The sequence below is a fragment of the Lepidochelys kempii genome, chromosome 3, assembly GCF_965140285.1.
Source record: "Lepidochelys kempii isolate rLepKem1 chromosome 3, rLepKem1.hap1, whole genome shotgun sequence".
NCBI lineage: Eukaryota > Metazoa > Chordata > Testudines > Cheloniidae > Lepidochelys > Lepidochelys kempii.
The window spans coordinates 207297190-207312721 of record NC_136382.1 but is presented as its reverse complement, the minus strand read 5'-3'; the positions used below and the strand labels follow the sequence as shown (position 1 = coordinate 207312721).

Sequence of the window (15532 nt, the reverse complement as noted above, 5' to 3'; positions counted from 1 at the left end):
TTGTTTAGATTTGATGTTAAAAACACCCATACACAGGGGGAGTGCTTTGAGAATGCCTGTATGTATGAAAATTCAGTTTCACTGCTGCTCCTGTTCCGTTCAACACACCATTTTAACGTAATGCACTATAGGCCACTGCAATCTGATGGCATACATCCGTTTCTAACAGTAGGACTACTTTTCGAATCACAATGAAGTATTCTGCTCCATCCCCAATCACTTGCAAATGAATCGAGGTTCATGATTTCTTCCTCTCAAGGTTACGTGGGTCTGGTCTTTTTTCCTGATATTTGAGTATTAACATTTGTGCCCTTGAAGGAGGACGCCGCTTAACTGCCTATATCAGATGGTCCAGGAGAGACAATTTCTTATAACCTTGTGTAAGAGTTAAAAAATACTTACATTTTAGGTAGGCTACAGTTACGCACACATACATGTGCATATTAAAGAAAAATATAAAATGAGATACTTAGAGATATTGCATCCGTTTTTCAATAGTTTACTTAACCTGATGGTGTATGTTAGGAGCAGAGAACTGTTTACTTTTTTAAGGGCAAACTAAAAGGTTTAGAGTCTTTTAAAAATACAGATGTTTATAAAGGAGGATTTTCCAAGCTATTAATTAATACCAAACAAAGAAAGATGTGCATATGCATTTAGATAAAAACTACACAAATATTCCAGAAGAAAGAGTCATAAGCCACTTAATACTAGTGCACATTTTCAAAAGCCACTTCATAGGGCAGTCAAGTAAAAACAGAATATTTCAATATTCAATACACTGAATACAAACCCCTTTGAAAATTACTAAGAAATACACCCATATACTAGCCAGCTAATGGTTGGTTAACCTTTGTATGAAAACGTGATTTTCTGTAAAAGATCTGTTAATTTCATATTCTACCAGGTAAAAGGCATAAAAGAGCAAGAACACACCAGACAAAAGTTGAAACATTTTTACTTACAAGTCCAGAAATCAAACTCGAGAGGCAAATACATCAATGAAGTGTTATTAAAAAGAATATGGACAAAAGCGTGTCTTTAAACCCTGTGTTTTTTAGATTACCTGCTGTGCCTACCTTCACAGCTAATAAACCCCTATTTCTAGGCACTCTTTAAAAATCAGTGTCTATTTTTGGGCTCTTATGTTGTGAAGTAAAGGGTGTTTTGATTTGCAATTGACAGGCATATGCAATGTATGCTTAGCTAGTAAGAAAGGCAGAACAGTACTCCTACTTCATGAAATGTCTCTCTCAAGCACGTAAGGGCTTTACGTCTTCTCCAGCACAGTTTCAAAGCAACATAAAAACCCTCCCCCCCCCAAAAAAAATCTTATCAGTAAGAAATATACACAGGTAAAACACACATTGCAGTTTAAAAACTACTAGTACATTTCTCAAAGATGCCTTCTGTCCACGGCTATTGTAAAAACAGGGTTTGATGACAGAAGACTTCAAGCGTCTAATTCCAGTTGTATCTTCCAGAGGGAGGTGGCAAAGGGTAGGGCCTCCCGGGGCCATATCCCTGCAAACAAACAAAAGCAAGGGTTTATTTTCTGGATTACTGTCACAATAAACAAGGTAGCCTAGCTTCAGACTCCATGCAAAACCGAAACAATACAGCCTTTACACAGAAAGATATCAAAGAAAGAGCTAAACATCTCTTAATAGTGTTTACAAATGCTCTCCTGGACACACACACTTCAGCTTCTACACAAGGAGTGAGCTCTGTGCAACACCAACCTCACACTTCCATGTGTGTTGGAAAAGATTTAATAATCCTAAACGAGAAAGCAAAAAGTCAAAAGGCAGCACTGAGGGTGATTTGAGCTGCAGAAGTAACTGCTAACCTTTTGCTTTCAGTAATAGTGGAATTTAAAAAGGTGCAAAATGAAAACAAGGGCAGGATTTGAAAAGCAAACTTTGTAAATCCATGAAGTAAACGAGGCTCTGCCATTATGTATATATAGACACTCACGTGTGCGCACACATTTTACACTAATAGTGGAAAGTAGAATACCTTCAGATGCACAGTAAGGGTATGCTTTGACACCTAGGATACTTCTATCCTAGTTAGGCTTCATCTTAACCTACCCATTATGATTAACTTATACAGTGTTTTGTCTTTATTTCGATTTCATTTACATAAAAGTACAAGTCTGTATATTTTAGCTGTAGACAACTGATCTTCTGCCAAAGCAAAAACCAGATACATGAGACTTTTCTTGTTAGATGCATTTCTGTTGTGCTGGCTTCTTGCAGGCATCCGTTCTGTTTTAAAGAGCATTTTAAACACTAGGTGACATGATAGCAATGCATGTCAACTGACTGAGTACTGAGAGTACAAAAGACTTCAAGTAAAGTGGTTACTGCTTTAGATATAAATTTGTATTTAATTTAGTTGCCACACCCAATATATCAGATTCATGGTGATAAGCTTATCTGAGGGGAATTTAGAGAAGTCAACTTGAATCTCCCTCCAAACTGAAAATGTGGTGCCTACCATTGTTACCAATAATCCCAAACTTTACCATAGGAGGTCAAAGGAAAGTTGCAGAGGGAGGATGAGTATCCAATTTTCCAGCCTGATTTCAATGCTCTCCCCTCACCCAAGCCCTGAGAATACCTCATTCCTTTTTTATTTATCATCACAACTGCTCATATTGTGGACTGGGGCAATTATGCATATATTCTTTGCTTTCAAGCTTCTTGGTGAAGATGCATTTTAAGTAATTCCATTAGAGATTTCCAGAACTGACCCTGTCAATACACATCTTTTCGCAAAGTTCAGCCATTATACTTAAAAAGTGTGGTGTAGATGAAGAAGGTTCTGGTATGGTTTAACAAACCAGTGTAGACAGAATCACACTATGTTAAAAGATGTCAGCCCAGTCAGTGCCCCAGGCTAGAACCAACACAATCTGATCTCCTCTACACAGGCCAAATAGTGTTAAAACATGGCTTGTCTACAGCAGGGTTTCACAGCCATTCCTGAGCATTTTAAACTTTGCTAACAGGCCTATACCTGATAAGCCCACTTCTTTCTTACCATACTCCAAACCAGAGAAGCAGCTTGAGCTAAAGACATTACCAGACTGATCTTTAAAGCTTTGTGACAAGGTCCTTAGTTCAAGGAAAGATCCCACTGTTGCTAATACAGGTTCAGCTGAACTAGTGTAGAGTTAGGAGCACTAGGGTAGATCACCTGCTGGCTGCAGGTGTTTCAGCATCATGTAATCCTGCAAAACTAAGAGACATGAGGATGGAAATGGTGTTGGCAGCTGGCAGGCTGCCTCCCTGGGGCTCCTATCACTGATTCAGATGAATCAGCCTTGGCTACAGTGGGAATTTTATCAAGAATTTCCCTAGGGCAGAGATGGCCAAAACAGCTTCGTTGTTGTCACACACTTTGGTTGATGCCACATTTGAAATGTTCATTACAAAAATTACATCTTCTTGAAATGGGGCTATTTAAACATGCTTACCAGAGGCTCCCACAAATGTATATTATGCTGGTATGTGTCTGTGTGTGTGTATATATGTTATGAGTTGCTTTAAAGAATAGCCACAGTACAAGTCATCAACTCATTTATAGATCATTCAAGTAAAAATGACCCACTGTAATAGAGAAGGGAAACATGATGCGGTGAAAAAGCCATAGCAGGAAATTCACACTAGCAAGCACTAAATGACAACTGTCCAATGATCTTAATAGGCTTATTAGAGAGACAAGGTGGGTAAGATAATATCTTTTATTGGACCAACTTCTGTTGGTGAGAGAGACAAACTTCTGAGCCTCAGAGCTCTTCTTCAGGTCTGGGGAAGCTACTTAGAGAGTCATGGCTAAATACAGGATCAAACAGATGTTTAGCATAAGTGGTTAGCACATACAAGTTGATCCAATAAAAGATATTACCTCACCCACCTTGTCTCTCTAATAACCTGGGATTGACACCACTCCAACAATATTGCATATTGAATAGACTTGTATTTTAACAAAATGGAATTTTCAGAATTAAGAGCATAATTTTATCATTAGACACTGAAATGTAAGTTTGTATCCAAGCAATTATCCCAGCAAAGCAGATATGGATATTGACTCATCGTTGTATTACTCGTTTTACACTGGCATAACACTGAATCCAATGAAGTTACTTCAATTTTACTGTGGTGTAAGGCAGATTTAATGCAACTGATTCATCAGTATCAGGTTCCCAATTAAATGGGTTTTATTTTATATTTATAAAATGGGAAGAACAAGAAGATTGGGTAGTTATCCAGCATGTGGGGTACAGGCCAGAACTTACCCTTCTGATAATAACCATATCCTACAGCTGGGAGCAGGGGAGTATGAGAAACTACTTTAAAAATTAACAGAAATAAGGAGGAAAGTATCTTCAAGTTTCATAGCTTTCAGCCACATTGCTGGGGGTGGGGGGGGAGGGTACAACTGTGCATCCTGGTGCGTTACCCATTTATTGGGAAAATGGAGAACGTGTGCATGTGTGGGGAGAAGGGGTTCGATATGCTGTCGTTTTTGGTTGTTTATTAAATTTATATTGTACTTTTTAAATGATGGCAAGACCACCTCAGGTTTGAATATGAACTCTCTAATGTTTGCTAACTTAAATCTAAATAAGTAACTTTAGTGTGTGTGCGCGACTGTGTGTGTGTAGGGGAGAGAGGCTTGGCAGAATTCAATTTGCTTTTTTATAATTTCAACAGATAACACTGACGATATTTAAGCTTTTTTCCCCCTTTTTATCAATTTAAATGTTCACAGTTGAATGAAATTATGGGGCACTCATACAACTTAATGACAGAGTTTATATTAAAAAAATTAAAGTTTTATAACTTAATATAAATCAGGGATTCTCAAACTGGGGGTCGGGACCCCTCAGAGGGTCGCGAGGTTATTACATGGGGGATCACGAGCTGTCAGCCTCCACCCCAAACCCCACTTTGCCTCCAGCATTTATAATGGGGTCAAATATATAAAAATGTGTTTTTAATTTATAAGGGGGGGGGTGTCGCACTCAGAGGCTTGCTATGTGAAAGGGGTCACCAGTACAAAAGTTTGAGAACCAGTGATATAAATTGTCGTCACTACGTGTCAAAAATATACAAAGTAAATATCCTTTAAATTCAACTCCAGAAAGCTCTCCAGCAGCATTTTTTATTTTGCCTCGCTGTAAGTTTTGATCATCACTGATGGAAATATTTTATTCATCTGTTTGTGTGTCTACAGTGAAATGAACCGTTACCGACAGTTACCAATGAAAACTGAATCCTTCCAAGACTAGCTAGCTACACACATGCATACACGTGTGCACTTTTGGCTATTAGGGTCTAGTAGCCCAATAGTTTCCAGTCTAAGTTAAATCAGTATCTTTCAGCAAAAAGAAAAAAATTCTAACTATAGATATTCTAAATTTAGGGGTTTGATATGTCCTTCAATTCACCTATGAGGATGTGTTAAAGACAAACCCCTAAAACAGAACCACGTTAAGATTCAAAACAAAACAGAAGATTTTACTTGGCAGAAACATTTGCGGTGAGTATTTTCCCTTTTCCCATAACACAGATACTGCACAAGTGACCCAGAAGAAAACAACGTACAATCACACAGTGCTTTATTACCTGTCTTCCTCTATCCATTCGATCATCAGGTCTGTGGGGGTAATTCATTGGTCCACCTAGTCCTTGGTACTGATTTTGCTGGAATGCTGCACCCTGGGATTGTAGCATGCGGTTCCAAGATAGAAGAGGGGCAGCCCCAGAATTTCTGTGTAAAGAACATGTGTATTATAGCATGTTATTAATGTATATATAACGTCATATTACAAAACCCAACTTCTTATAGACGTATAATAAATGGTTCGATTTGCTTAAGCACAGATCTATTGTGTTAATTGCATAGCCATGTTACAATCTACGGGAGCTAGAAGTGCCTCTAAATGATTTGGCCCACACCCTGTAAGGAAGAAGTCCTGCACAATTTTAACTATCAGACCATGTTTACACACTGCTTCACTCTCAAACATACTAAGGTGAAGAAACAGATGCTTTTGAAAGAATGAAAATTTAATTTTGCAGAGTCAGGGATTTTTTGAACTCCCTAGAAGGATTTTGCTCATCCTGTATTTTAGAGACAGGTTTGCCAGTCTGTTTGAAGTGACTGCCAATGTAGATTTGAAACAAAACGTCACTGCGTTAGCTAAATGTAACACACTATCCAAAGAGTAAACGTGCAACACAGGAGAATGAAGCTTTATTTTCTAAATGTCCAGACTTTGTGGGAGTCCATTCTTTCTAGTTAATTGCAGGTTGTAAATGAATTCTTACTGCCGAGTATTTTGAATCTAGGGTAGGGGCCTTGGCTGTTTTTTCCCATCCATTATTCTGCTCAATATGTCAGAAGGTCTGATCGGGAAGAAACCTTTTCAAGTTCTATTGATGCAGTTTTCAATTGACCATGGTGACCTAGCAACATAAGCACTAATTGGCATGGACTGACTGACATTTGCTGTACAGTTTATATGGGAACACAAATTCAACATCTATTTTAACCTAGTTTCTCATCCTAGATTACTAGCAGCAAGAAATATTTTATTGCCTTTAAGTAGCTAGTCTAAAATTACAAATATAAAACAGGCAGATCCAATCCTTGTTTTATTACAAATATTAATAAAAATAATATAGCCATGTACTGCTTAGGACATGATCTCTCCACTGCTAGAGAATTCAAAATCCATATTTTCTGCAGAGAACACACCACAGTGTGTTGAGGGGAAAGAGAATTAATTAGAAAATTAGATATTATTCACCACAATTCATACACAAATCCTGTAAATTTAAATCTGTTTTGGTTACAGTTCAACATGTATACATTGATATTCTATTATGATCTCTGAGCAAAGGAGGAAAGTAATTAGCCTAAAATATCAAAATATTGGACAACTGATGTATGGGGTAACCGTTTAATTTTAAAATTGATTGTAATAACACTAACTTCAGTATTACTTCCCTTGTCTTTGAAAAACCCGGGGCTGGATCCATTTGATTAAAGATACTAAAAGTCATCCCTGCCAGAACTCTACCAAAGTCAATGAAGTGACACCGAGGCTGAATTTGGCCTACTCTATTCAAGCAAGCACTCAGGGTTTTAAATAAGGTGATCACATTCTCCTTCTTGAAGTTTATACAAGCATATTACACATAGCCACCTGTAAGACAGCTGAAAGATCAGTGTAGGGCTTACTGAGGGAAGGACTGGTGGGGGTAGGGAACGTTTTAATGTGGTTTAATGTGAACTTCACTGATAGGAATGGGGACATAAGTCTATATTAAGCCAATGCACTGATCATGGCAAGCTGTTTCTGAGAACCCAAAACACAAAAAGGTAAATATAACAAGATGGGGGAAAAGTACATATTTAAAGAGGGGCTTTCATGTTTAAATTCCTATTCCCATTCATTTTAGGTTTACATTGTAAAAACTGCATTATGTTTACTTTGTCTGGCCAGATTTTAAGAACAGTTATGATGTCCAAAGCCTAGGCAATGAGAACTCTTACTGTCCACAGAGACAAAAGGACAAGATTCCTAGTATGAAGTATGACTTTCATGCTGAATGCATAGTTGGCACTTACAAGCAATATGCAAAACGATATTTACTGAAACAGAACTAAATGTTGCACAGAAGCAAAACCTTAATTACTGCTGAATTATACACCCCTTTTACCTATTTTTTTGTCTCAAACAACAGACAATGCATTCATAAAACGTTATCTGAAACATTTACTACTCAGGCCAATACTGTAATTATTTAAAATCAATGGCAGGATGAATTAAGCACTCCAGATCACCTAACAATCATGCGGAAATATTCCTTTTGCTTAAATACATGTTCAGCAATATTTTTATTTTACCTTTCAAGGAAATAATATCCTCCTCTTAAGGCAAAACACTGGATTCAAAATATGTCTTGATATTTTGTCAGATAAATCATAGTGGCGACAGCAGAAAATTCCATCAAAGCACTATGAACATTAAGTAGCATGAGCTTTGGTTTTCATTAACTAACAATCCCTTGATTTCAGTAAGTTTGTCAACATTTCCATTATAAAGTCACTACGCCACAAAAGTCTATGTAGGCATAGGCTTCTGTAAGGTCTCTCCTAATAAAACTGTCAAAACAGATTCCATTTAAATGAATGTTTAAATTCTATACAAATGCCAAGGGACTGTGGTTAAAATGCATTTGTAACTCAAGGTGATCTTAAATAAGGAGTTAAAATTATTCAGGCAGTCAGTGCATAACATGAATTTGGAGTATTTAACGCCCCCCAAAACCATCCCAAGCAGTGATTAAATAGTCAATATGTTGATTTTTAATAAGACAATATGCATGTGCAGCAACAATTATTCATAAAGGATTTTGGCAATTCACAGTTATTGCACACAGGGCAAAATTTACACAATATATTTTTGTATTAGGCAAAACATACATTAACTTCAGCAGTGTAATTTTGTAAGTCTGCATATTAGGAGTGTTTACTAAGATGGATCGACAATGTACTATGAGTGTTCCTTAGATTTAAAAGCTTGTTAGACACTTCTGTTGTTTTCAAGCCACTGTAAAAATGAAACAGCTATGTAGTATGATTGGAAGATTTTAGCTAAACCTGTTAAGTTACTGAATATTTATATAGCATCTAACATGTTCAAAATGCTGTGCAAGTACTATGTAGTATTAGAAGTAACCAAACCAGCATCCAGACTTCTATTCTGTTCTTCACTCACTAGGTTATGTACCTTATTTATATGCCAAAACCGTATTAATGCAAGATTACAGTTGACATTTTAATCTGACAAATCAGGAAATTAAAAGTTACAGTTCCCACAGGAATAAATTCTGTGCTATTGTGCATATGTATTACTATAGGATCTAGGCTCTGTCTTAATATACAGCTTGACCCCTTAATATACATGCAGTTATACAAAGTCACAGACAGAAGGGCAGTGCCCTTTGTGCTGTATTTGAATTAGGACAAAACATGATCTATTACCCAGTATTGTATGATTGTGTAATGAAACCCTAACATGCATGGTAAGTGACAGTTATGGTTGCTTTAGGAAGGTGTTTCATAGCAAGAAAATGTTAATATGTTTCAGACCTGATTTTCATTAGAGATTTCATCCAAGCACAGACTAAAACGATCCTAGCTCAGTTTAGATTTTCCAGTTATGCCATTAATACCCATAGTGAAATGATGGTGTTCTCTTCCCTGAAATGCGAGGGTCCAACCCAGATCTCTCAAGGTTTCTAGTGTTATGATCAACATCGCTCACAAACAACATTACAAATATATAAGGCTTCTCAATTAAGTCCAGCCACTGCCATTGGAAAAAACAAGCCTAGAACACAAAGCATTCTCACACAGCAGTACTGGAACAATTTTTATAGTGGGGGTGCTGAGACCCATTGAACCAAAACTGTCATCTCTGTATATAATGGAAACCACCTCAAGCCAGTGGGTGCAGCAGCACGCCCAGCATCTCTCGTTCCAGCACCTATGTTCTCACATGCTTATTCAGTGTTAATTAGGCCTTAAATGCTTTAGATTTTAGATGGACTGTATCAGAACTTCTCAGATCAGTAAGACTCTTTGCAAGTACGCAGCAGCTGCTCTGTTCAACAGTAACTTCCTGCGGTTTTAATAATTTATTTCCCCTACATATACTTTGAGACTCTCACACCACTGGTTCTAAAAACGTAAACACTCCTGTACAGACAACATGCTCATTTTGATTCTGAGAGAAGCATTTCATAAGCACCACGTTTCCCTCCAGCAAGCCAAAAATCTGACCACTTTCAATCCAGCCTTCCAGACATCTTTGAACCGGCTTCACTGAGCCCTCAAGATTCATTGTCAGGGATGGGACTACATCCACATTCCCTGCTGGCTGTTGTGAGTGGAGGAGGTTCCATTCTCCCAGTCCTGCCTCCTTTAGGTGAAGACTTTCTTCCTTATTGTGTTGCTCCCGCCCTCTGTTATGATTTCAATACCCACTTGCTTCCCAATTTGCCCCAACCCAGGCAGAACAAGAGGAGAAACCATCAGCAGCAGTGGACAGTGGCAAACCAGCACATGGACAGCAGCCTCACAATGCCACAAAAACTTGGTGGCCACTTCCCTCCTGCTGGGTAACTATCAACAAGTTGAAAACCACTACTCTATAGGGCATTAGAACCAATAAAATAGTCCCAGGTCTAAAGTAGTATCATGTCTATTACAACCAACTCTCCCCCAATCTCAAGTCCTTTAGAGGCACTGGCAGAGAGCCTGTTCAACTATGCAAATATTCACGCCCATCACCTTTTAGATGCATGCTTAAATCAGTAAGGCAAGTAATTTAATGTCAGTGCTCAGTGCATTTAAACATTTTAAACTTTTTTTTGTCTTCCTAATCAAGTATCTTCATGAACATAGTGAGTGTATTTGTCCCCACTGGGGAGCTAAGTCAAGCAAGCTAGTGGTTTTATAAACCAAAGAGGTATGAACACAAAAAGTACTAGAAAAAAAAATCTTGAATTGTGAAAAGCCACCTTATTTTCATTTCAAAGCTGGAAGGATTTTCTGCAAACTTTCCAAAGAGATTCCCTTCTTGGCTAAGCCATGACATGAACAACTTCAGTCCCATAAAGTAATTGGAGGAATACTGAAAATGGAAGTTTAAGAAATGAATGGTGATCTCCACATTGTAACATTACTAACACACTGCACAACGTCCACATATCCCACCTCCTACAATACTGAAAGCACACTGGGTAAGGTTAAGGAGCCAGTGATGCCACCATATACTAGACTAGACAATATATAGCTGTACAGCCAGATGTCTGGACCCTAAGTACAAGCATCTTTCCAATGTTAAAAAGGAAACTAAGTCCTGTGCCCCCATGCCAAGACCTCCCCCACTATTAAAACTATACGACACACGCACGCACGTCAGGATTGGTTGAAGAGGTGGAAGTAGGAAGTTGGAAATCCAGAAGCCCAAACAGAAATTTTAGTTCAATTATACTGAATCAGTGAAATTAGCCGACCAATAGAATGAAATTCCTAGCACTGTAAAAAAACCATTACAAGTTACCAAAACACACAGTACTGTTTCATTAAAAAAAGAAAACAATAGCTACTTGTGAAGCTACTTTTAGTTAAGATCAGGTATTTCAGTTTATTACATTGTTGAATATAACCCTGAAAATAAAGTTTATAAGGCAAGATTCCACATTAAAGATGGCAAATTAAAGTAAAACTGAACTGATTTTGAGAGAGATAAAAATGTTGCCATGGAAAATATGCGTATTTGTTAACAGCCAAACAACTTTTCCCCAGTCTGATTCTTTTCAGCATTAACAGCTGTAAGTAAACGTAGCATATGTAAAAGTTAGTGTCCATTTTAAATCTGTATTCTAAAATTGCACTATATATATATATTAATATAATTATTCATAGCATTCAGATATCCTGGAGTTTGTAAAGTCCTTCCGACTTAAGGGCATACAACTTATCAATGAAGGAACACATGTAAAACATCCCTTATTATCAAACCATGTCACATTCTTTCTATTCCATGGTACTTATTGGACTGCAGATTCTATAATCCTCCTCTGAGTCCCTTCTGCATTTAATTCAGTTCAGTCTTAAGTAGTTAAAGAAACTGTTTTCAGTGGCAACTAATAACTACTGACCTACAGTGACACTACCCTACAATAGGCTTGTCAGGCCTGAAAAAGTTGTACCAAAGAAGCTGATTAGGACTTCAAGAGGTTTGTAGCAAGAATCAATGGCTAGTCTGTACTAATGCTGTGGTTCCAGCACAGAAATGATAAAAGTGGAACACAATTAGTTATGCCTCATTAAGCTCCACAACCCTCCTAAAAAGAAATTTGTTTAGCCTGTACAAAAATCTAATGCAGTTTTAAGCTCTCTGTGTTGAATTTCATAGTATCTCAAAAGCTTCAATAAGATAAAGGCCAAAGATCCAAGAATGGTAACCAAAGCATCAACAGTAAAGTTAATTTTGAAGTTTCTGGTTTTTAATAGAACGTGGTTTTCTCTTTCTTTCTTAGCCAGAAACTCAATCTTTTAAAAAGAGAAATACTGAATTTCACACCCCAGAATAAAAATAAATCATGGATTTAAGATCTTGTAACAATTTGTTTTTAAGAGTTAATAAATTTAAATAGAAAATTAAAAGCCTAGTTTTTAAGACTAACAAATAACATTTTGTAGACTATGAGGGAGCTAAATATTTAAAAGCTTTTTACAAAATTTACCTTTCATATCTCTGTGGCGGCTGTTGAAACAGAGGTGTGGGACCACGCCATGATTCTTGGGGCCGTAGATCTGTGTAATGAAACAAAAAAGTCAAATATGCAAAAACCAGTCCCATACATCACTTATTGTCAAGTAGGTGTTAAAAACAAATTTTTAAAAGTTTCAGAGTACTAACAAACCCCCCAAATTGGACTTGCTGCCAAATACTTTTGGGCCAAATTTTTACTCTACACTGGTGTAATTGTAAAATAATTCCACGGACTTCAGTGGAATAACTGTGACTTGAAACCGGTGTAAGAGCAAAATGTCTCCATTCGTATCTTATTGATATACACAATGGAAAGCTAAATTTCAGGTAATCAAGAGGAAAAAAATTACAATTACTGGGACCAATACACTGGTTAATGTTTTAAACCTCTGAAGGAATACATTTTCTGGAATTTTTACAACAAAAGAAATTACGACTCCTACCACAACTTTTGAAAAGCCTCTTTCAGACAACGTTTAGCATTACCACCAAATACATCCACCAATAAGCCAGTATGTGTGAACTTTGTAAATGGGTGGGGGGAGAAACACACTGATAATGAATTGCCATATTTTTATAAGCATCAACCAATAATTCTGTCCTCTTTATTAGGCTGAATTATTCACCATACAATCGGAAAGCTGATAGGGTGTAGACATGATTTAAGAATACTATATTTTCAACTTTGCTGGCCACCAGAATATAATGATTCACTCTGGGTCCTTTTGAACAGTTTATTATACAGACGGGAAAAAATTGGCAAAATCTGGCTCAGGACACATGGCACTGTAGCAGTAAGAAACGGTAATGAAAGGGACCACCCACTTTTCAATTGTTTTCTTGTAGTCAAGCGCTAGCTCTGTATAAAGATGTACCAGCAACAACTTTGCTTTAATAAGACATGCAATTAAATGGCTGCTGTTCTTCTAAATAAATTGACCAGTAAACAGGATGAAAGAAACATTTAATCAATAGCTCCCTGGTCAGTTCAAAACACTTAAATTGTGTCTCAGTCAAAAGCTTCAGTTTCAGTGACATCTTTGATTATCTTCAATGGTGTTTAAGTGTGACCTAATTATAACAGCTGGTTCCAGAAGTTGTCTAATTGATATACTGTGATAGGATAGTAATAGCCTGTTAAATTGTCAATATTCAAGGATACCAAAGCTTAGCAATAATTTGATAGAACTCTACATTTACTTTTTCAATTGAGCTTTTAAGAAAAGCATGGAGAGAAGGAAATATGAGCCTCTCTTCTAGGAACTCAGACTGGATTGCTTGTGCATTTTAATGGTCTGATCTGAACAGAAACCTTTTATGGTAGCACTTGAGAGAACTCTGTATAGTGCAGGCAGGTCCTACTGAAGATAACAGCTTTGCTGGTGGAAATAAATTCTGATCTCCAACATTTCTGCTCTTCCTGCCTTGGGCCTCCTTCGATCAGAATGGGTCATGCTCACATCGGCCAGATTACAAAGTTACTTATAGTGTGGACAATATATCCGTTAGAGACTAGACTGGGATTCCCCAAACTCATTTCACTTGTAACTAATTGCTAATTTGAAGATAATGCATTATATATAAAAATAATGTTTTAGGGTTGCCAGAGAGTGGCTGGGGAATTTATGGGATCAAATTAGGATAAGGAAAAATTAGACGAATCAGAAGGTTTAAACAGTGAGGTCTATTAGAGAGGATAGGATACTTTAAGAGAAGTAGATTCATCATTCAGACTAGGACAGTACCAAAGCACTTGACTATGTACTGTAGACAGGGAATAGTACTGACTATACTGGCCATTTTTCAATCGTCCATGACCCATAGTTTCAAACCGCTCATTTTAAACAAACTCCATTTGAAAAGAGACGCAAAACGAAAGATCTGCATTTCAGGATTAAACATTTAACCCAAAAGGTATGCCCATAATTCTTTTAATTAGGCTGTCCACCTGGTGTCTCATACATAGTCCTGGTAAATGGCCCCACTTTTATATTTATAGAGGTCAAAAAAAAGCTGTCCCCTTTCCTGGGCTTGGACTCTACCACGGTGACCCAGCCATATGAAACCTCTAGGCTAGATTCCTTAATTCTCAGTACCTAAGCAACACGGTCACGGGGTTCCTAAACGGACAGCTGTTCCACAGGCTCAGAAACATCACCCCAACACTCTGGCCTCTTTCACTGGCTCCCTCTTGAATGCCTGGTCAGATTCATGGGTTTGGGCCTTGATTTAAGGGCTCCCCATGAGATCCTCCCCCAAGTTACTTCAGAGACCACCTCACAGTGTGCGAACATGACCTACTCACAACAGACACATGCCACTGAAACAGAACTAAGAGTTTCGTAAGTCAGATGTGTGTGCAGGAGACAGAGCTTTCAGCAGCTGACCCACAAACCTGGAACTCACTGCTGGAGGAGGCTGGGATGATCATGAACGTTAGCACTTCCAGAGTGAAGTGCAAAACTCCCTTTGATGTAGCTGTCCCACAGACACCCCGCAAAAAGAACCAAGTAGTGAACAAAAGTTAAGTCCAATCCCTGCTGACTACAGGGAAGAGGGTTTGGGTTTTTTTATGTGTACGCTTTATAATATTGGAAGCCACTCAGATACAGCTGTAATGGGTCCTGTAAAAGAACTGACAGACAGACTGACCAGATTCTTGTGTCACTGCTGATGGACAGCAGCAGCAGTATGGGAGACCTGGGGGTGGGGAAAAAGGAGGAGGCGAGTCAAACTGCCCTTTCCTGTCTAGTACACAGAAGATGGAGTGGGGTGGAGGGGAAGGCGAAGGGAGGGAAACCTCACACTTCCAGCAGCATGGAGATGCGGTGCTCCCTCTTTTCTTTGCAGCCAGAAAGTAGGGGAGCACTCCAAGCAGCCAGGAGGCCACGCAGATGAAAGAAGCTGTCCTTGTTCCTGGCAGTTCAGGGCTACACATTTAATCCAACACTCACTTATAAAAACCCCATGTCTTCTGCTCCTCAATAAAGTCCAAGGAAAGCCCTCCAGTGAGAGGAGGTTAGTCCCCACCAGGTGTAGGATGTATCTTTCATTTTGACCCCCAAATCACGAGCACCTGGTGTATGTGTGTTTCAAGCTCTTTAACCTTCCCCTCCAACTGAAAAGTTAGGACATAGCTCCCTTCAGGAAGTAACTCTG

General features: G+C 38.1%; 1 protein-coding gene across 1 annotated transcript in view; it reads right to left on the bottom strand.

The window, feature by feature from the left end:
• Nucleotides 1-942: 942 nt before the first annotated feature.
• Nucleotides 943-15532, bottom strand: part of XRN2 (5'-3' exoribonuclease 2) — an 85339-nt gene continuing 70749 nt past the window's right edge. Inside the window, exons 28-30 of the mRNA XM_073339797.2 lie at nucleotides 12345-12414; nucleotides 5640-5784; nucleotides 943-1524 (exon numbers count right to left, since the gene is read on the bottom strand). Coding sequence (XP_073195898.1) covers nucleotides 1462-1524; nucleotides 5640-5784; nucleotides 12345-12414 — 278 coding nt within the window. The 3' untranslated portion in view covers nucleotides 943-1461. The remainder of the gene's footprint in view (nucleotides 1525-5639; nucleotides 5785-12344; nucleotides 12415-15532) is intronic.